Raw genomic sequence first — 23,432 nt, 5'->3', positions numbered from 1 at the left:
TGTAAAGACCTTAAGGCCTGTGGACGGAAAAACAGGGGAATATGCTGCTGTTAAATCTTTCAAATGTAATTTTTTTCAGTGCTGTGAGCACCACAAATAAAGTTCAATTAATTCCAGTTGGCGGAAATGTCAGAGACTGATGTATCAAAACCTGGAGTAATAAAAGCCAGCATGATTGCAGGGAATTCACAGGAAAATATGTGTTTGCAATTTGGGTGATGTGAAGTGAATTTACCCTGGTAACAGTACAAACTCTGAAGGGGCAGTTAAACAAAGAGCTTCTTTCTTATTTTAAAGCAGCAGCCACCAGCAGATATGAATATCTCAGTTCTTGTAGACTTTATCTCATATAGGTATTTTTCTTTGTCTTTAGAATTGAGCCACTGCCCTTAAACTGATTATTTAGGACTTTGTGCCCTGAGCCAGGAGTTCTTCAGGCTTTGACATCACCAGGTTGATTTAGAGTCTGAACAAGCATCAAGTTGCCGCTGTTTCACCCCTCCAGGGCTCAGTGTACGACCTCAGACCCACGGAGGTTAATTTCCATGGCTCTCCTACAAGCACTGTTTAATATCCATTACAGGGCTGGATGAAATGCCTTCATCCACAGGGCTCCAGGGCTCAGCTATTCACAGGCAAGGTAAAGGCCCAAAGTACAGGACTGACCCTGCATGGCGCTCCGATTAACATAATTGCATTTCAAACTGGTCAAGATCGCCGCGAGAGAGGAGCAATCAAACAGTCAAATGAGCCGTGGAGTGTTCATAGACAGCTCCGAGATTTCATTAGGGATCCAGCAAAACCTGGTGCAGGGCTATAATGGAGCAAACTCTTGCAATATGCATGACCACATGACATTGATATGGGGATAAATTCCACATCCACATGATTGGTTTGATTCATTCTCTGTATGATACTCAAGCATCTCATGTTGCTTTTGAGGTATCTTCGGATTAATGCGGGGCAGGCTAGGCTGTCAGTTTAATGGTGATTTAAGGGAGATTGAGTAACAGTAAAATGGCAGCATCAGCAATAAGACAGAATGAGGTGGATCGTCCTTGAGGATGAATGTCATATTGACATGTGGTTGATTATGTGTTCCTATTATCTCTGGATTTACTGCTCTGATAGAATTAGTAGATCTTATTAGTAGTTCATGCATAAAAATCTGATCTGGTGAGTTTAACCTGTTTGCTAAGCGACTGTTTTTACAGCAACTTTTGAATAACGTGTTTGATTTACCACAGATATTTTTGTTCATATTTGAAATAATTTCAAGCACCTTCAAATTTCTCTTGCTGAAATTACTATTGACTCTTCTTAAGTCCCGCCCCTTTGAGCTCTGTGCTCCAATAACAAGCCTCTGTCGTCCTCCTTTCCTGTACTTAGATATGCTACGTGCTAGGCTAATCTCTGTTGAAAAGACAACCACATTTGCCTTACTTGCTTGTTAACATCGTCTTATCTTAATTAAATGGAAAAATCCACAAAACCCTACTCATGCCAGGTTTTTTAAAGATGTTTCATTCAAAATCTCATCCCGACAAATAGTGCCCCCCAGTGGATGTGTGTATGAGTAATTAATTAGTAATTTTTTTGTACCATAATTCCTTTAGTATATTTAGTCAACCTTACATCTTTCATATTTATTTAAAAGTAGCTGTTGGGTGCAGGATGGTTTGCAGGGAGTCTTTTGTTGTATAAAATCCAATAAGGCCAACTGGATTAGAAGAAAACAAAAAACAACAACAAACAAAACATGTGTGTCTGTTAACTGATGGAAGAAGCACGGCACGGCATGCGGTTTCCTTCCTGTTGGCGTGGTGATCCTGCACCTCTAAACAAGGCCATATCTCACCACGGCGACGCCGGTATCCTAGCAGCTGCAGCCGGCAGCGTTTGTTGGCACGGCAACAGAACAGAAGCTTAGAGACACACACACACACACACACACACAAAGAGAGACAGACTGATGAGTCTTTTCAGCTCTCTGTAAATAAAGTAAATGCAGGATGTAAAGTACCAAAAGATGTGCAAATACAAGCTTTATTACCCAGAGTACCCAGAGTGGAGATTCGTCAGGCGGAGCTGACTAGTGTTTTCAGCTCAGGCTTTAATTCCCAATGCAAAGACAGACATTTTGCTCTGCAGGCTGCAATTTAATAACCCTCAAACATAAACCATAAACCTTAAATGTCAGATTCAATTGGTACAGAAATGCACATCACATTAGAATGAATTAATTATGCAGATGTGCGCTCGCTGTAGTCTGTTGCCTCAGTGGGAGGCTTGAGTACACCTGCATTTAGCCCCACTTGTGCCTTCCAGGGCCCCATTACGCTGTGACACAGCTGTTAGCATTGCACAATCAACAGCTACATCTGAGAGCTCCATTTGGCTGAATTTACCACAAGTGCTCCCTCAATTTGATTTATGCAAATCAGCGACGCGCCTCTTAAAAGACGGAGCTTTTCAGCCGTTTGAGAGCCGGGCAGGAGTCAGCTGTTTTGTCTTGTGTGGTTTCTCTCTAATTAAGACTTCAGATAACCTGGTTGACGTGGGAGGCTAAATGCTCATCTCTCCTCTCAGAGCGTTTAATAACGAAGAGAATATTCATGGGATCTGTGTGAACTATCAGCAGCCCTCTGCTCAGAGGCGACAACACCAGCAACACAAACAAAAGCAGAGTGAAAATAGATTTTCAGATAATAACAGACATTGTTTTATCCCATCACACTGGAAAATAATTGAATTCACACTGTTGTCCTCAAGTGTAGTTGAGAGGTCACACACACGGAGGTCGTACTGAGAGGAAACACAAAAGAGAGGCTTTGCCACAGCAAAGTGTAAACGGGGAATACGGCTCAGTTTTTCAGTCTGTATGTAGATTTTTACAAACGTTTTAAAAGGTCAAAATCAGCTTCCGGTTTGTGAAGATGGAGGTGAGTGTTGTAGCGATCTGCTATCACAACCACGGGAGTGGCTGGTCACTGGCACACCCACTCCAGTTGTAGATCAGTACTTTCATTCAGCTTCTTTTAAACAGTGAGGATGCTGAAATCAAAGATGGCGCAGTGCTAAAATCGGTCATTTTATTCAGGTAACGCTGCGTTTCACCGGTCGCCTGTCGATGGCGCCATATCCCCTTTGTGCCTGCGTCAGCGTTGTGGTTGTCTGCCAGAAGCTGTCATACATTGACTGTTGATCCAGTCTGAAGCCACATTGTTACCATCCACTGTTTAGATCTTGGTGCTTTTTAACTCTAGATTTGAACCGGATGAAGGATTTTAGTCATCGGACGTCTGGATCTTAAGTTATCAGAGAAACAAGCTGAACTAACGTTAGCAGCAGCTCGGCTCGCAGCCCCTCCGGGACGTCCTATGTGCTTACTTTACTTATTGGAATTATCGATTGTTCTGCCATTATTTGCAGAATTAATAAATTAACTGTTTATAAAATGCCAGAAAAAATGTCAACTTTCAGAAAGTCCAAGGTTCTGTCTTGAAATATCTTGTTTTATTTGATCGACAGTTTAAAACCAAAACATTTTCAGTTCACAACAATATAAAACATTTAGGACCCTGGAAACAGAGAATATTTGGCATTTTTGCTTGAAAAATAATTAATAAATCATCATAATCAACTAGTTGTTTTGAGGTCTAGGTCGGACTTCAGCTCTTAATGTGGTTGTGGCTCAAAGAACCTGCAAACATCACAGGTTCGAGTCCCTGTTAACTGGACTGTGGCAACATGAACAAATCAATATACAGTCGAACAATTTACATTAACAGTAATCGAACTCAGAGAGCCTCCGGAAATGTAATGATACAACGTGTGGTTTGAATGTTTGTCTTTGAAACACTGCAGCTAACTGACAGCTCACTTCAGTTTAGATGACATTACTTGTCCTTCATCAATCCTCTTCTTCAGTGTCCAGTGGTCCTCGGTTTGGGGGGAGAGACGGTTTGATTTGCTGCCAGCGATTTGGGGGCCAGATGATGTGAGAGGCTCGACCATGAAGCAGCCCCACTGACACCTGGGAAGAAGAGAAAAAACCCACACGACTCAAAGTCAGAACTGAAAAGTCAGAGCGAGATAACGTACAGTGAAGTGTCTTTAATAACAGATGATGAGATGAAGAACACTGTGGCGCTTATTTTCATCCCAGTATCTGTATGTACATCCATAATGGAGGATTCTGTAGTTTGCGATTCATTCCCACTAAGGAAGTCTTTATGTAGAGAAGCAGACATTAAGGATGGACGATTGGAGAGGACCTTGTAACCAACATCTTTTCCACCATCTTTAAACATAATCTGGGATTTTTAAAGAGTAACCAAATCATTAAACCTCTGTATATGGGTATCTAGTAGTGTTCTTCATCAATTTACGTCCAAATCTCGTTTTCAAGATTGGTTAAAAATTAGGGATGCTCGATATTGGCTTTTCTGCCGATATCCGATATTCCGATATTGTCCAACTCTCAATTTCCGATACCGATATCACTCTATACCGATATATGCAGGCTTTTTACACCAAAACTGTAACAACATATCTCCTATTGTGGAATTAACACATTATGCCTAATTTTATTGTGATGCCCCACTGGTAGGGTGGCCATTTCCTTCACATCAAAAAGGAGGACACTTTGCATACAAGGGGACACGCAAGCAGATATTTGTTTGGTATAATCCGGTTTTAAATTTTAATGTTTTTCCAGCAGATTACATAAAGGTGCATACACATACCACATAGCTAATAATAAATATACAAGATACAGCTCATGACAACGTGCCCTTCCAATTCAGATTACATAGGTCTAATAAACATCATACAGAAACTGTTCTTAATGTTTTTATCTGGATTGATAAAGGGTAAAAAAATACAGCACCTTCGGTTTCAGATGTATAGGCTTTACCTAACTACATCTGAGTATGAGCATTTTCAGAATTTCAGTCCAACAAGGAACGTTAACTCACATTACGTTCTCTGTCACTGAGAGTTTGATTGACAGCCTGATGGTAACCTAGCAACTGCAGTGATCCTGTGGGGAATCAACACATGGCTCATTTGAATATTAAAATTAGCCATGTGTTGAGAGGTCATGACAAGAAAATGTAACCAATGAAATTACTTATTTTGACACACTTTTAGCCAATAAGTATTAAACTAACGAGGTAATGTTTCAAAAGGCTTTTTAGTTATTTTCTCAAAAGGAGGACAAACGAGTGTCGCCTGCAGCCGGACGAATGGCGACACTACCCACTGGATGCATACATAAATGCAACATGGCTTTCCAAATGTAAACACTGTCTGTGCAAAATAAAAGAACAACTTCAACTTTCATTGTTTTAATACTGAAAAGAGGGCTAACGCTAATCGCTAGCCAATTGTTAGTTTGGTTAAGGAACAGCTCGTAGCAGGGTCAAATATTTAAGGTGCATTGCACTTTTATTTTGTGTTAATGTTAAAATCATTCAGCTTTAAATTGTTTGCTTGTTAGCCACAGTTAGCAACCAACCAGTCTAGTGTAGTTGTTGTTGTTATACGTCATCTAGCACGCGCCAGTAAACGTCCCATGCTGCGTTCATGCAGGCTCGGAAATGCTGAAGCCTACAGAACAAACATCGGTTATAAAACCCTGATACTGATAATTCCCGGTATTAAATTTTTTTGTGAATATCGAATCGGAGGGCCGATATTATCGGACATCCCTATTACAAATAGTTGAAGATTTTCAATACTTCTCAATCAAGTATTTGAACTCTACATATTGTGCTATAAATATGCACAGTGGCCTCCCTCAGCTGGACCTGCAGGCTCCACTCTGACACCACAGACACTGGAGAGGTAGCCTCTCTGAGCTGCTAGCTTAGCTAACTTTACAACACAGGTAGCACACAGAAACTTTCACAAATGGCCATGAATGTGCTTCTAGTGACTGTAAAACTCCAGCAGACTCACTGTGTTTTAAAATGTGACTGTCTTTTTCAACACAGATTAGCCTAGCACATAACTTATTAAGTACAGGAAAGGAGGAAGTTGACCGATGCGTGTTCAACTGTAATTGGAGCACAGAGCAAAAAGGGGCGGGACTTAGGAAGGGTCAGTAATGTGCTCTCTGACTTCTGAAGTGAGTAAAGTATTCAGTTTTAAAGTGACTATCCAGTCTGCTTTTAATGATTTTATTTGGAGCTACAAGATTGAGGACTAGATATGACAAAGAGCTTCACTATATGTAGATTACTGCTTATTTGGGAGGATTTAAAGCAGTTTGATTTACATTCAAGCTCAGGTCCAGAGACTTGCAGACATTAACAGCAGAGATAATTAAAACTGGCAAGCTGACAGCTGAAGATCTGATCGCTCATCGTTGTCTGACATCGTCCTCGCTGCATCAATTAGAGAAGCTTTGCATAAAGGTCGAACACACACACACACACACACACACACACACACACACACACCACCAAATGTCAAATGCTGTTAATGACGCCTGTTATCTCTGAAAAGCTGGTGTCTATATTAAAAAAAAACCACCACGCTGTGCTCATCTCCATCTTCAGAGTAACCTTTAGACAGCTGGTGTGCGATATGGGGCCGGCTGCAGACAGACTGGGAGGTACACGATTTGACTTCTAGGGTGTCCTCATGGCTGAGGCAGGGTTGTAGTCTGGGCAACAGAAGAAAAAAGCCTCCACCCCCACAACAACTGCAGGTCAAAATCCCGTTTAATAACATGAAGTAATGAAGCAGTCGATTAATATTCATCTGCTGCAGTTGAGAGCAGGTCAGTGGGCTGTTATCTACTAAAGCTGGCAGCAAGACATTTAAAAAAAAGTAATCTGATTTCACTTATATTGCACATTTCACACAACTTCTAACCTGTTATTCTCTACAAATGTGGTTGAAACCAGCTCAAGAACCAAGCTCAAAACTGACGGTCAAAACAAATAAAAAGGCACCAATGCACAGAAAGTTGCATTTCATCATGCTTTCTCCACTGGAAGGGATCCTAGAATAGACTTCATCTTTAATAGTTCCTTCTTTGGCTTCTTCCTTAGGTTCCTTGGGTTTTTTTGTTCTTTCAATTCCTCAATTTTCTCCTTGGGTTCGTTGAATTTGTCTCTACAGTACGGTTTTGTCCTCTCTCTTTGGTTGGTTTGTTTTGGATTTTCTTGGTTAATTATTTACTTGGTTCCATGTTTTATTCACCGGTGATCCTTTTGGTTTTGCTCCTCAGCGCTTTCTTTGGTTCATTGGTTCCTTCCATCCTGTGTTCACCTCCACACGAGGATTGGTTAAGGAGCTCTGAAAGGCAGAAGTCTCAGCAGGCTGAGCTCCAGCTGACTCACTGGTATTGATTAACATGCCCCCCCCAACAGATGTATTGTGGGCATTTCGTGCTTTGGGATCAGTAAAATTCTTATTTATTGCACCTTTAACAGCTTTAATAGGCCATACCTCCTACAGTGTGAGATCGACTGACATGAAATCTTGACGTGTCTGTGTACTGCATTCAGAGTTTTCCTCCATTTCACAGTTTTTAAAGTTTTAGATTTGTCAACAACAAAAAAAAACTTTGAGAAAAGTAAAAAAGCAAGACTGCATATAGAGTTTACACTATATACTGTATGCAGAGATTGTGGGTGTTTTTTTGTTTGTTTGGGACTATTTCTGATCGACCCATTCGGCTGAGTGCATCATTTGTGGGAGCTGATGTGTTTCTGAGAGAAAAGACTATGTGGTGGGTGGCAGCGAGCACTGCAGGCCAGATTTAAAAAGAATATATTATTGAAATGAGACCTCCTCGCTGGATGAGATATATTCTGAAAATACCCATTTGGTTTGGTGGTGTTACTCATGTTCCTCCTGGTATGAATATTAGGTGGTGACATTAAACTGTGTGACGTGACGTTTTTACTCCAATAAAAAAAGAGACAGAATGGTGGCGAGGCTCGGCGAGATGCTGCCGCTGCTTCAGCGAGAATAAAGAAATAATGTGGTTTTGTGAAGTGCATGATGGGTAATGTCTGTTAGAAGGGATGGAAGCTGACAGCCGCTCTTTAACCTCACTTCAAAGTGCTGTCCAATAAAACGTACACTAGGTGAATGAAAGAGACAGAAAAATAGTCCGGTTCCAGACGACATTTTTGTCTTTTCAGTGTTAAAGGAGACATGTTTATAGGAGTAAAATAACCAAGTCACGAGAGGGTCCACAACCTGCATGATGAATGGATGTATAAAGAGAATACAGCGTTGGTGGCGGCGCTCCATTCATTCCTAAGAAAGCTGCACAGTGGCGCATGAAGCCAAAAAAGCCACTTCCTGCTGAAAAGAAATTACCCGGATGGACGTGCACTAAGCTGCAGCTGCCGTACACACAGAAATGTCTGGGGAATAAACTGTAAAGCTGGAGAAGCTCTGTGGAGCTGTTGGTCCATGTGTTCTGGGTTTTAGATCTGAGGGGATTTCTTCTGAGCTCCTTTCAGCTGGAGATCCGGGCCTTCTGTCTGGCCTGTAATGTGCCGTCCATAGCAAACAGCACCTTCCTCCTCTGCTGAAAATGTTATATCGCTCAACCCGAGAGAGGAGAAAACCACAAACGGCACACAGAGAGGAGGAGTCAACATGAGGATGTTAATGCTCTTCCTGAACCAGGAGGACGCAGCATTAATGTAATGTTTATGTTTGGAGGAGAAACTTCAGCATCTGTCAGGATGGACCACTCAACTGAAACGCAGTCAGATGAAAAAATGCTAAATCTGTCACTTCAATTTCCTTCAGATACTGAGGTCTTTGCTCCAGCCAGAGGGGGATGTAGGTAAACCCGGCTCAACATCAGACTGGACAGGTAAAACCTTCACCTATGACACACAATACACACATTGGATTTATTTATCCATGGATTTCTCTCAAAGCTCTGTGTTCTTTTTCAGCCCATCTCCTCCAAATAAACATGGTTTACCATCTGAGTGGAGTGGAGCAGATTTTAGGGTTTACCAGTGTTATTATGACTCTTATTTCACCTTCCCATAGATGAGAGTAGGCATCTTCCTGTCTTCAGTTCAGTTTTCAGTTCAGTCATTATCCCAGATAGGAAACTTGCAGTCAGGGGCACAAACATAACAACAAACAACACAAGTACAGACAAAGAGTACCAAAACGCAACAACAGTGCTGAAAGTACAATTAGCAGAGTTGTTGCACAAGGAACAGAGGAGTTTTTACTCCTATTGCACTATTGAACCATGGTACTCTACATCAGTGGTTCCCAACCTGGGGGGGTCGGCATTTGGATCACTTATGTGAAGAAAAGTACATGTAAAGTAAAGTGAAATAGTCTAATCAAACGATGGCCAAGCACCAGAGACAAGAAAACACTGAATTTGTCAACAAAAAAAAGCCTAGTAAGTCTGTATGATTGTTAAAATGACAGAAATTACATATTATAGACAGAGAATTGAATAAAAAGTTCCCTGAACAGGAAATAATCTGCTCAAATATCATCTAAATCACTCAATTTACACAAACTGTTCACGATTTGGGTTCAAACACAAGATGCAGAGGGAGGTTTACAGTCTAGTATGGACGTGATCTTGTGGATAGCCATCAGGGGGTTCTGTGGGACAAGTATCACCTTCCCAGCAACCTCAACGATATGGTTCAGGTGGTTTTTATCCCATATGTTTACCGTACGAAGCAATCACAGAAAAAGTAAGAACAGATTCCCAAAAGAGAGCGAGGTTCGACTAAAGGATGAGCAGCTCTCACCTGTTCCTTCTTTTTTCATTAATCGATGTCTTGGTGTTAAATATGAGTGAGATTGTGTTTTTCTTTAATATGATAAGATGTTTTTGGGACCACTGCTTTGCATTAGTTCAGTCACTATGGTAACAGTGTTGGACACAGGGATGTGTGTGTTTCTTTTCATATACACAGTTTAGTTACAGTGTCTAGCAGAAGTGGGACCAAGTCATTGTTTTCCAAGTCATAAGTAAAGGGTGGTCAACACCAATAACAATAACTATTAGGGATGTCCGATAATATCGGCCCACTGATTATATCGGCCGATATTCACTAAAAAATGTAATATCGGGAATTATCGGTATCAGGTTTTTATAACCGATGTTTGTTCTGTAGGCTTCAGCATTTCCGAGCCTGCTTGAACGCAGCATGGGACATTTACTGGCGCGCGCTTGATGATGTATAACAACAACAAATGCACAACTACAACACTATTTCAAAGTGTTCTAAGTTATGGCCAGTTACTCATTCATTGTACTTGGACTAAAAGAGGACTGTGTTTGTTTTCTACTCTGGACTGAAGATATGCATCTTCCTTGTCTTGATATTGTTTGAAGTGTTGTTTGAGGCAGAATGTTTCTCTCTAAAAACTAATCTCTAAAAAATAATAAATATGGCAATGCCATATTGGCACTTTTTCCATACCCTTAAGTTGAAGTTGTTCTCTTATTTTGCACAGACAGTGTTTACATTTGGAAAGCCATGTTGCATTTATGTATGCATCCAGTGGGACATCACAATAAAATGAGGCATAATGTGTTAATTCCACAATAGGAGATATGTTGTTACCTAACAGTTTTGGTGTAAAAAGCCTGCATATATCGGTATCGGGTGATATCGGTATCGGAAATTGAGAGTTGGACAATATCGGAATATCGCATATTGGCAGAAAAGCCAATATCGAGCATCCCTAATAACTATAAATATATCTTTTATATCTTTATATCCAACACTAGTAGATGACACACCACAACTATAATGACAACAGCGGACAACGATATTGTTGTCACTTTCAGATCAATTTGATGAAAGATATTGTGCAATACAACTTATTAGACGCTTATATAACCAAACTTATATATATATAAAAACTTAACTTACTATAACTAATGTTTTTTAACTAAAATATTAGGCTGCAAAAAGTTAGTTTTGTCCTCTATTTTACCAAAGTGGAAAAACCCACTTCCTGTATATTTGTATTTTATTTGAGTGAGTTTTGTCAGTATCTGTAATCCTAAATGTGACTAAAACTTTATGGATGCACAGTGTGACTGGTTGATGCTGACGTTGTGTAACAAGGGTTCAGGTCTTACCGGTCCGAAGCTGTTGCTGTCCAGACTGTGTCCGTGATGATCCCCCTCGATCCAGAAGTGACCGTCGGGAACTCGAACGTACCGGTTCTTATAGCCCAGAGTCCTAAAGAGAAGAGAGGAAAACAAACTCTGGTTTTAATCCGGCTTTTGTAATAAATTCCTCTGGGCAGTGAAATCTAATGATGTTAAAACAGCCGAGAGATTTTGTTTAAAGATGCCTGATTGCCTTTTAGTGCCATTAGCACCAAAATACTAAAATTTCCTCACTGACTGTTGAGTTTCACAATATCAATACTGAGCTGACAGATAATAGACTCACTGGAAAAGCCCTGAGTAATGTTTCCTTTAAAGTAGAAGGCAAGGCATCAATGAAAAAGCCTGCACACTTACTCACTGCCACACAAAATATGTTATTAATGACAACGTTTCGATCCTCCATGGCCCTTCATCAGGTCAGAAGCTTGGTCCCCCGACCAGGTTTCTGATCCTCCGAGAACAATAATAGTACAATTAAGCTATTAAGTCCCTTCAAAATATCAATACACACATATATCAGATCAACATATATATCAAAGTCACAAATGTATTGTAGAAAAACAGAAGAAATCTCAAATTCATGAGCAGGACTTTGGTCTAAAAACCCTTGCCCGTTGGACTCGGTGGCGTGTTATGTTAATTTCTGTGTGCTATTGTGTTTAACTTCCATTTCCTGATTGAATGTCTGTTCTTGGTCTTGGCTGCTGTAAAATACATTTCTAAATAAGGTAGCCTCCCGAGTATTTGCTCTGCTGCCGGCGTTTGCCTAGACATCGCACAAAATGCTTGATTGCATTGCATTCTCCACATTTTTAGCAAAATTTTCATGTACCACATCAGCATGTTTGTTCAGTGAATCTTTTGTAAATTGGCCGCCTTCATATCGCCCAGCTCACCTCATTTCACTCCTTCGTCTTCATTAACATTCCTGGTAGAATTCTCAATCTTTTTTTTCAATCAATGTGTCCAGTTACATAGTCTCTGTCGGTTCTTGGTCATGGATTTTGTGAAAAACATTTCTAAATAAATGCAACTTATAGTCCGGTGCGACTTATAGTCCGGAAAATATGGTATTATACACATAAATATTAGAGAAGGCAGACTCTCCAAAACACAGAAACGTACACCAAGACAAGCTAGAAGGATAAATACGTCTACAGGTAAAAGAAATGATATGTATTTTTGATTTGAGGAAGAACTTCAGCTTTGAGCTAAAAGCTAACACCAGACTTGGTGGGAATGTTGTGTTTTCTGTTGTTTCGCGGACCGGCACTAAGTACTGTATTTAAAGATTCCATATGTATTTTTTTAATGTTCTAATCACTTTTTTATTTTATTTAGAGTGTAGCATAGCTTTGTTCCTCTGCTGCCTGTGGACTGATCTCTATGTGTCTCTATGTACACAGAGTCCAACACAGAGTCCACAACACAGAGTCCACAACACAGAGTCCAACACAGAGTCCAACACAGAGTCCACAACACAGAGTCCAACACAGAGTCCAACACAGAGTCCACCACACAGAGTCCACAACACAGAGTCCACAACACAGAGTCCAACACAGAGTCCACAACACAGAGTCCACAACACAGAGTCCAACACAGAGTCCAACACAGAGTCCACAACACAGAGTCCACAACACAGAGTCCAACACAGAGTCCAACACAGAGTCCAACAGAGTCCAACACAGAGTCCAACACAGAGTCCACAACAGAGTCCACAACACAGAGTCCACAACACAGAGTCCAACACAGAGTCCAACACAGAGTCCAACACAGAGTCCACAACACAGAGTCCAACACAGAGTCCACCACACAGAGTCCAACACAGAGTCCACAACACAGAGTCCAACACAGAGTCCACAACACAGAGTCCACAACACAGAGTCCAACACAGAGTCCACAACAGAGTCCACAACACAGAGTCCAACACAGAGTCCACAACACAGAGTCCACAACACAGAGTCCAACACAGAGTCCACAACACAGAGTCCAACACAGAGTCCAACACAGAGTCCACAACACAGAGTCCAACACAGAGTCCAACACAGAGTCCACAACACAGAGTCCAACACAGAGTCCACAACACAGAGTCCAACACAGAGTCCACACACAGAGTCCACAACACAGAGTCCACAACACAGAGTCCAACACAGAGTCCACAACACAGAGTCCACAACACAGAGTCCAACACAGAGTCCAACACAGAGTCCAACACAGAGTCCAACACAGAGTCCACAACACAGAGTCCACAACACAGAGTCCAACACAGAGTCCAACACAGAGTCCAACACAGAGTCCAAAGTCAAAGCTAACATTACAGCAAAACTCGAGGAACATATTGTCTGATTGTGCTTTTAGCTGGATAAATACTAGAGAAGCTTGCTTGCTAACATGGAGCTAGCTAGCTAATGTAGCAAAACACTGTCTGCTAGCTGGCCGGTGCCGGTTACTCAATATGACTCATTTGCAGATGGCTGGCTAAACTTAGCTTGTTTGCTCGCTAGTGTTATTGCTAGCACAATACTGAGTGGATATGTTAGTATAACTAGTTAGTTAACTAACTACCTATGATACTAACTTATGTATTCTGACAAATGGTGTTGATTTTAGCCAAAAACAAATTAAGTAGCAGTACAAAGCTAACAATAAGCTAAGCTAGTTGGCTGTAGTTTGGGTACTTACAGCGAGCTAGTAAGTGTCATGGAACCAATGGTGCAAATAAAATATAGGAACATTTCAGGTTGGTTATTCTAAATATGATTGTAATTTCAGTCAGGTGTACGTAATATACAGAGCCCGAGCTACAGGATGCTAACTGCAGTTCTCTTTACGCTATTAACAGTAATTGATTAAATGACCAATAGTTTCAACTCTACTCATAAACTGCTGGGTAGTTTAATTTATAACAAACATATTCTATAAGCTCTTCATGTGTTTGTGAGTAAATGTACGTTCCACCACTATATACAGTATATATGTATGTAAGAACCTGTAGCTTTCTATATTGAACATTATCTGCAAAACGAACAGAAACATCTCAGTTGGACAAACAGAAACTGAACTGAACTGAAACAGATTCTGACGTTCCAGATGAGTTGATTAATTGCTTCATTACCTCTGACAAGAGAAAGGAAAGATCAAGATTCAGACGGAAAATTGCGGTTAAGGCTCCTCATTGATAGCGGATGAAATCTCCAGGACAATTATCGCTTTCATTTCATTATCGTTAATCATCAGCCTCTAAATCATCCCCGCGGCGTCACTTCCCGTCGCCGCCTTATCGCTCAAACGAAGATCTGATCCGAGGACATAGTCCAACTAATAAGGATGGCGGTGGTGTTCGTCTCCTCTTGTAGCCGCTTCAATCAGTGCGTCATGTTTATGAGGAGAAGGTCCAACGCCCTTCATCATCCCTCTGGACTGTTATGGGCCTGTTCAAGTCCTGATTTATCATTTAGCGGGGGAACATTGTGAATTATAGCCTCGGTGACTTTTTAAATGGGAATTTGTCTGTGATTCTTAATGTGTGTGTGTGTGTGTGTGTGTGTGTGTGTGCGCCGGTCCAGGAGGCCAGCTGACCGAAGAGGCCTTGGATTCATAAATATTGATTTAGCCGCAGCAGCTGAATTTACTGACTCACAAAAAAAACCCCAAAAAAACAAGCTGGGACCTTTTTGAGGAAATAAAAAAAAGGTTACAGCCTATATGACACCAATTCTCTGCTACATTTGAGCAGGAACAACTGTGGGATCTTTACAGAACCAAGGATGACTTGCTTCACTGTATTTAGCCTTGTGTTTGAGCAGGTTTGAATATGAAGAACAGTGACAGGGAAAGAAATCCTCCCTCACACACTATTATATCATCAATCTGTGGTTTTTTAATCACCCCAGCAAGTTTCTTTTTAATGAACTTTTTCTCCATTAACCAGCCTCGCATACTTTGACCCTAATTAGCAAGTTTCTGTGTAACCTGGATGTTTTTTTTTTTCACAGTGAAATTAGAGAAATTGTCTTTCGTGGAATATGATGGATGCCTCTGAGCCATTGACAGTATATATGATGATAGATACTATCCACGACAGAACACACTTAAAAGTTGCATGTTGCATTTGGGCATGTGGGACGTGTTACTGACTTTATGTTTTTACTTTTATAAATTACGAGGGTGATACTCACATGTACCCCAAAAACCCTGTGAATCCAGCATCCCTCTTTTTCAGATTCTCTTTTCATAAACACGTGTTTGAAAGTCTTCCAGCGCGTCCTCAGACCGACCTGAGTCGGACAGACAGTGTCTTGTTAGAGGGGTTTAACCCAGATACAGCAGACACACTCATCCATTCCTGGACACGGCAGACATACACATACATACCGAAATAACAAGAAGAACATATAGTGACGCCGCTTCACAGAGCTTCCAAATTGCCTTGTTATTGCTGTCTGAACACGCTTACTGAATCTGGGCTGCCTCTGAACAAAGGGTTAGAGTGCTTCACCGAGACAGCGAGGGGGATGTGTGCTCATGAAGGCTGATCATCATTATGTCTTTGGATTTAAGCTGTCAACGGACAAACTCTTGTGTCAGAGTTGTTATTATTATTATTATTATTATTATTATTATTATTATTATTATTTCTGACATCACCTGACAGTCTCTCCACTGTGGCCCAGTTTAATTGGATGAAAATATGTGGATTGAGAGATTTACTGGTGACTGGATTCGATCAACCTCCTAAACAGTCCAGTGTTGCTCAAAGAGCGAAGTACCAACACTGCCAGGGTCAGAGGTTCAGCTCTGTCCAAAGATGTACTAATGCTATCAATCAATCTAACTTTATTTGCATGGCACCTTTCATACAGTTAAGTGTAGTTCAAAGTGCTTCACAGACGACTGACAAGATGATAATTAGACAAAATGGAGTAAAAGTTAAAGAAGGTACATTTAAAATAGAATACAAAGATTAAAATGAAAATAAAATACAGTCGATTTTACAGGTATAACAATAGTATTTATTAAAAGTTATACTAAAAACTAAATAAAGTAATTTAAGATAGCAGGCAGAAGTAATAAATAAAAACAATAAGAAGGATAATATACAGTTAAATTAAGAATGACATTTAAAAAAGGAAATACGATAAGATAAGGCTGAAGAGGTAGTGGAGATAAGTCAATAATCGAATTAACGAAAAACTAAACGAAATGAAACGAAACAAAAGAAAATGATTGAACAATGATTTGAATAATTTAAATTTTTCTCAGTTTTTGGACTGTTAGGACCTGTTTAGACCTGCTAGGTTTGGGCCCAAAACTGCTGCCACTGTTCGGGACAGAATTTTTCTTTTAGGTTGGATACCTTCAAAATCTAGTTGCTAGTTCCGCCAACGTTTCCTACACTAGCTTTAAAGATTAAACTTCCTGTCCGTAGCATGAGACGGATAATCGATTGAAAATTCAGGTTCCTCTGGCTCCTGATGGCATTTATAACGATCCACTCTGTGATTATTGCAAATTGATGAGAAAGAATGAAAATAAAGACAAAAAAACCCAGAATTCAGTTAAATTTGTGCAACTTTCTGGAGATAAATCCCAAATCTTAATACCCGAACCTGACTGTGGACCAACTGCAGAGTGCGTCGTATTGAGAAGACTCTGTGAATGATGGCCAGTCTGTGCACCTGGCAGCAACGGAAGACAAATGTGGAGCTTCCTTTTGGTCGCAAATTCACTATTTTTGTTGTGAGAACAAGCCAAATTCAATTTGTGTTTCCAGATTTTGGCAATTTTGATAAAAGCCTCAGCAAAACGGCAGAAAGCATTTATGCTGTATTTGCTGGTCAAAGTACAGATTAAGTTCATTTTCAGAATACGAAGGCAGTCCTTTCTTCTATTCAGTGCCCATTTTCCGTCTGAGGGTGCAGTAGTTTATGTGTTGTCGTGTCACTTTGTTCGAGCAGGAGTGACTTTTGGTGTCAGTGATGGCTGCCTCCTGCTGGAAGGGGACCTGTATAATGGTTTAACGGACAAATAAACTTTATTTATGTGTTACCATTAGTTCATTGCGGATCCTCCCGCACCGTGCCTCAGTCAACACTCCCACTTAGCTTCCTCTGGCCCTGACGGCAACGCTGGGAGATTTACGTCCGCTATGAGCCTCTCTGTTTGGAGATGAATCTGTAAAACAATCCTCTCTCTGCACAGCTGACGGTTATGTGGCAGGCAGACGGTCTGACCCGCGCGGTTGAATTAAAACTGGAGCTGTGATTTATGTCAGCCTGGCCCTGTGTAAGACGCAGGCTGACAGCCAGCGTCGTCAGCGCTGCCTCCGCCAGGGAGCCCATCACAAGCCTGTTAATTATTCATCCCCTCCCCAGCCGGTGACCTGTAATTTGCACGATGGCACCCGACACAAGTGGTTGCCGGGATGAATCACATGATGATAGCGTGTTATGATACTGTGAACACGCCTCTGATGCCATGCCACTTCCTCTCAGCCTCACCAGCGCTGCTGCAGGGTCAGACTGTGGGTATAAGATCTGATGTGTTTACTGGTTCACTGGGTGGCTTGTGCTGCCTGTCACAGGGACTCTGTGGGTGTCACGCTGTTGGATGATGTGTTTTAATGCATCATGTTGTGCTCCATGCATGATTACTAACATCTGTGGAGGAAATGTCCTCAGTATTTTATCCTGGATTATCGCGTGCCTCGAAAGGCTTGAGAACCCCTAATAATTAAGGGTGTACAGATTTACCGATACAAGTCGGAAATCAGTTTTAAAGTTATAGAGGCAACTACATCAGTACGCAGATCCCTGGATCAATCTAAATGTATCACAAACCGCTGATGGTCCGATTCTAAAGTTATGGATCTGTTGACTGAAGCTTTGCTGCAAACACCGTCTCCACTCTCGTGAAAGGTAAAAGGTCAACACCAGGGTCTTGCCACAAGAGCGCCGAGAGTAACGTTAGTGTGATGTGGCTCGCCGACAACACCGACACAATTTACAGTGCAACATCAAATCTAAAGTCTGGAAGACATTTGGATTCTATAAGAAGGAAAGTTGGACAGAAGAAGTCTGTCCATTTGTAAGATCTGTCAGACAGATATTAAGTGCACTAGTAGCACAATAGATCTTAACTCTCACCTGGTGAGACGGCACAATAACACCTGTGCAGGCAACGAGGAGTCTGTGGATGCTAACACAGCTAGCACAAGAAACAATATGCAAGATAATAAACACTTTCCAGACACAACTGAGCTCCAACTGGGCGAGGTCGAAAGTCATCACTACACTGAGTCTGTCTGTCTTTTGGAAAAGCAACAAACTCAATGACTGTAATTCTTAAACAAATAAATACTTGGGATTCCCTGGTATTTTATAAAATGTATGTATTTGAAGGTGTCACTTTTATAGAATTGGCTTATTTTAATTTAAACAAATGTTAGCAGATTACATAGAATCAAATTTTTCCGTGTTAAAATGTCCCTGAATTGTATTGTAGGCGATGAGTCTAATTCAAACCCCTACATATGAATAGGTTTTGTCCACATTTTATTATTTAGTTTTAAGGACTTGTTGGTAAAAGCTGTAAATTATGGTCATACAGTGAACAATAATAATCAGTGATATTAAAAAAGACCGCTGGAGGCTTGCAAAAGCAACATAAAGGGGATTAAAGGACATTAATGTTTTCATACACCTTTATTTTAATTAGCTTGTCGTGATGTTAGCATTGTTCAGCAGATTTTAAAAGGAGAATATCAATCGATAAATGTCACTAGAGGATTACAGGGTTTAATAACTTAATTTAAGGTTTGTTTACGTCGTCTGTCCCATAATCCTGCAAATTAAGAAAATTTGAGGCATAAAGTAAGATTTCACTCCGTTTTATCAGGTTGGTTGACGCTCTGCAAGAGAATTAGAAGAGTTTATCCAACCGCACCAGATTTTCGGGAAAAAAGGAGAAACTTGCTCTTTACATGATGTAATGAATTAAAGCCCTGTTCTGTAACTTTTCTACCTTAAGACAGGTTCACTATCATTTTGATGCTACACTGAGTTGTAAAAGGGTGAATGGTTCCTCTGCACGTCTGTTCTCGCATGATGTACTTTTTCGTTTCGGGTTTCATATTTTGAAATACGGCTGCTCCACCTCAACAATTTACAGTTTCCTGATAAACAGAAAGCTTTACCCTGAAAGTCTACACGGCTTTATAACGTGAGCGTCGTCACAGTGTGTTGCCTGTCCAATGTTGTTTACTTGTGTATGTTGTCCTTCAAATCTCCTCTGACTGATTGACTTCTGGCCTGGTGCCACAGTGTTGATGTAGTGTGAAAATCTGGAGTCTGCACGCTGTATTTTATTTTGAAAATTTACTAGATTCTCTCTGCCGTTTCTGTGTCTGACTTCCTGCCAGTGTGATCTGCTCAGCGCTGCTTGACGTGAGCGGGTCGCAGTTTCTGTCAAAAACAGACTAGCCACATATTCTACACCGCAGCACTTCTGGTGTAATTTCAAACCTAGAACAAACGTCATCAGCTAGGGCAAGTGTCGCGGAGTCCAGTGCAATTTGTGGGTTACTTGTTGCTAAAGTAAGTTAACTGTTAACCTAGTTCGCTCAGTCTTCGCTGCCTGGACTGGAGGCTGAAAGCGTGTTGGTTTATTTACACTGCTAATGAAGGAGCTTTGTACCACCAGAAGGAGTGTGGGACTGGCTTTTAGTGGTTGTCTACAGAGAGCTCGGTGAAATAAAAGGCTGCAGGTAAGACGACGAGTTGTTACTAGTCAGTAATATTAACTCTTGTGTTGCTGATTGATGTTTGGTTGTGTTAGTAAAGCTCAGGTGACCAGATCAGCTGACAAAAATCAAGCTGTCCATATTTCGCACAGTGGTATTGCAACTGGCCAAATCCCACACATAACAAATCTTACATAGTGGTGCATTAAATGTCCTTCAGCAGGGTCAGAACCCAGTGTTTGGACGATGAGTCGGTCTTAAAAAATGTATGAGAATCAGGTTTTATTGAAAGCTGTGAGGTTCAGATTCGACCTTGTGGTCTAACACAGAGCAAAGTTTGAAGGAAAACGCACAGAAATGTGTTCGGAAACTTGTGACTAATGATGACATAACGTAGACACAGTCTCATAGGCCGTATCTGATAATGTAATACAATGATGACACGGTAATAAAATCCCTTCAGTCATCAGACAGACGTTTTGGTGGTTTGAGAGTTTTCTGTTCTGATGCTCCTGATTAAGAGGTAAGAATGAAAGAGAGCACAATGCTAATGGGCAGAGAGACAGACTGGGGACACGATGGTCTCTGGAACAAATGATAAACCGTCCAACAATCAGACAGTGAGTTTTTGAGAAGTTGCTGTATCAGAGCCAGCAGCCCGGCCCGCTCTGTTCTCCTGCTGCGTCTCATTATCCGAACCGTGGAGCTCATTTCCTCACGAGAACGCAGTGTAACAGAGCTGAGAACAGCTCCCACCTCTTCCTGAAGGAAATCCAGGGAGAACAGCATGACTCACACACACACACACACACACACACACACACACACACACACACACACACACACATCCACACTAAGAATAAAAATAGCTATCTGCAACCTAACCTTAATGTGTTCTTAATGCCAGTTCAAATGCAATTCAAGACCAATTTCAAGCCAACATTAAGCTTGAAACGTTCAAATACTCCAGTGAAGTCTGCTTCAGAGCAATCACACATCTCACACCAGAGGAATAACAAAAAGCTTAATCTGTAGAAAACACATTCAGCACTGAAACACTATGTTTAATGCTGTTAAACTGTCAGATTAACCACATTAAGATTAAACTTTAAAGGCCCTGCTCACTTGCACAGGTGTTTACTCTTGATTAGACCTCTGCCCAGGCTGATATTCGCCAGTAACAATAATAAAGGTGTCGCACTAACAGGTACAACAAAGCTAAAGCTTTAAAGTTGCCATGTCAACAACATTTTACATTACCTTAACCTTTTACTGCATAGAAACATCAAGTATTCCAGTTACACATTAAAGTCCAGGTGAAACAGAAATCAGAGAGCTATTTGCTTCATCATATTTACGTATTTCTAGCTACAGAGGGTCTTGTTGCCGTTGCCAATAGCGCTGTGTGTTATGTCCCCCCCCCCCCAGTCCAGCAGCTTACGCAGTCTGACTCTGTTGGACTGTGAGACTGGGACTGAATGCAGTACCCGAGTACAGAGATGTTGTTTGCAGGGACTTGACTAACGTTAGCGGCATGAGCTAACTGCAAACCTCTTCTGACATTATTGTTACCCACAGTTTTAGCAACAAGTCTGTCTAGAAACTCCATAAATCACATCGGTACCGCTGTTGTCAAACTGTCCTTTGTCCGTCTTGGAGGTTGTGTTCACTGGGAGGCTGCTAACGCTAACGGCAGCTCTCATTAGCAATTAGCTGGAGGACGTCAGAGGGAAAACCAGATAATATTCTCTCCATAAAATCTGATCCAGTTTCACCCAAATCTCTGATAAAGTTGTGTTTGTACAGTAATCAGTGAGCTCCGCTAGCTAACTAATGAATCTTCGCTCTGTGTGGCTAAAAGTTGAAGATTGATTGACGGGTGAATGTTTGATATTATTGGTTGAAATCAGTTAGTTCATGCTGACGTAAGCATGCGTCACATTTTGTTTTACTGGAAGACACAATGATTGGATTCTGATATAAAAATACAAAGAATTGAGTTTTTGTACATTCGTTGTTATACAATATGAACAATATAACCGAGGATGTGATCTTAAAGGCTAAAAATTAAATTTTTCATTTCACCTGGACTTTAAATATCTTCAATTACTCCATTATATAAAGAGTAATCTGCCATTAAAATGTGTGGTGCCACAGACGAGTAAAAGTAGAAATATAGTCGTAAAATCTGCCATGTTTCTACCCTCAGTGAGCGTTTTGTGTTTCTGCAGGAACTGAGCAGTGATTTATTTTTACCACAAGGTGATGCCAGTTAATCTGATTAGAAACCAGCGTGATGGAGTGAAGCTCTTGACTGCAGAGTGATACGATTAGATGTGGGACAGCTGTTTCACATCAACCTCAGGATAGCTTTAGTTTATTACACCAGAGCTGTGATATAAAAGATATTAGTTCCTTTATCAGCGCTGGTTAGAGAGACTCAGTCACATTTTCTGTAATGTGTTGCTGCAGGGAGAGGATGGCTGCTTCCTACCTGATGAAGTCTCCCTCCAGGCCAATGACCCGCTTGATGATCTTCTGCTGGGGATTCTTGGGGGACCTGAGGGGAACCATAAACATATATAAGGCAATGAGCGTAAAACCCAAACAAGAAAACACAGCCAAATAAAAATCATACAAGCGTGATGCAGTAAGCTGCAACGACTCTCTTCAGGGAGATCGTGTCTGTGCATTCAGATCTAGTTTAAGATCGAAAGGATTAGAAAGTCCTTCAGGAATGAGTCCTAAAATCTCGAAATGAGCATTCAGCATTTTAGCTGTCTGTGCTTAACACGAGCTTAAGGGATTTTCACGTTTTGTTCTACAACATAAAATCTGTCAGTAAATATCCCACCTGTAAATGTTGAAGCTTACATGTCTTAAAAAATGCGGTTGCTAACAACTAACAAGTGTCTAAATGAGACTACAGAGATATCTAGTGGTACTGTTGGGTCTCTGTAATTAATGTTAAAGAGTTCGGTCTAGACCTCTTATTTGAAAGTGCTGATAACTTCTGTTATAATTCTATAAATAAAATTGATTTAATTGATAGTGACATTGAAGCATGGACAATTATCGACTCGCTAGTCTGTCTTTACAGCCTCGTTGTGTTTATACTCTTGCAAACTTTACAACTTGAACATTTTAATTACAAGACTTAATTACAGGTTGGAAGTGCTGCGACCATGCTCTAGTTATTTTATAGCCTAATGTTAGCTTTTTTACTTCTAGCGATCGCATTTATGATTCAAAGATCATAAAAGTGGTGTTCATTAGTGTCATTCAGCATTATCTTGCTGAACAAAACGTGTAGGGATGTCCGATATTCACTAAAAAATTTTATATCGGGAATTATCGGTATCAGGGTTTTATAACCGATGTTTGTTCTGTAGGCTTCAGCATTTCCGAGCCTACATGAACGCAGCATGGGACGTTTACCGGCGCGTGCTAGATGACGTATAACAACAATAACTACTATACAATTTAAAGCTGTATGATTTTAATATTAACACAAAATAAGTTCAATGCACCTTCAAT

The 23,432-nt window shown here is 40.7% G+C and overlaps 1 protein-coding gene across 1 annotated transcript in view; it reads right to left on the bottom strand.

The window, feature by feature from the left end:
- Positions 1 to 3,494: 3,494 nt before the first annotated feature.
- Positions 3,495 to 23,432, bottom strand: part of immp2l (inner mitochondrial membrane peptidase subunit 2) — a 121,841-nt gene continuing 101,903 nt past the window's right edge. Inside the window, exons 4-6 of the mRNA XM_051383509.1 lie at positions 22,390 to 22,455; positions 11,120 to 11,222; positions 3,495 to 4,036 (exon numbers count right to left, since the gene is read on the bottom strand). Of these exons, the coding sequence (XP_051239469.1) occupies positions 3,914 to 4,036; positions 11,120 to 11,222; positions 22,390 to 22,455 (292 nt within the window). The 3' untranslated portion in view covers positions 3,495 to 3,913. The remainder of the gene's footprint in view (positions 4,037 to 11,119; positions 11,223 to 22,389; positions 22,456 to 23,432) is intronic.

This window comes from Dicentrarchus labrax, unplaced genomic scaffold (genome assembly GCF_905237075.1).
Source record: "Dicentrarchus labrax unplaced genomic scaffold, dlabrax2021, whole genome shotgun sequence".
Classification (NCBI taxonomy): Eukaryota; Metazoa; Chordata; class Actinopteri; family Moronidae; genus Dicentrarchus; species Dicentrarchus labrax.
The sequence above is the reverse complement of the archived record's forward strand: the minus strand, read 5'-3'. Positions and strand labels throughout refer to the sequence as shown.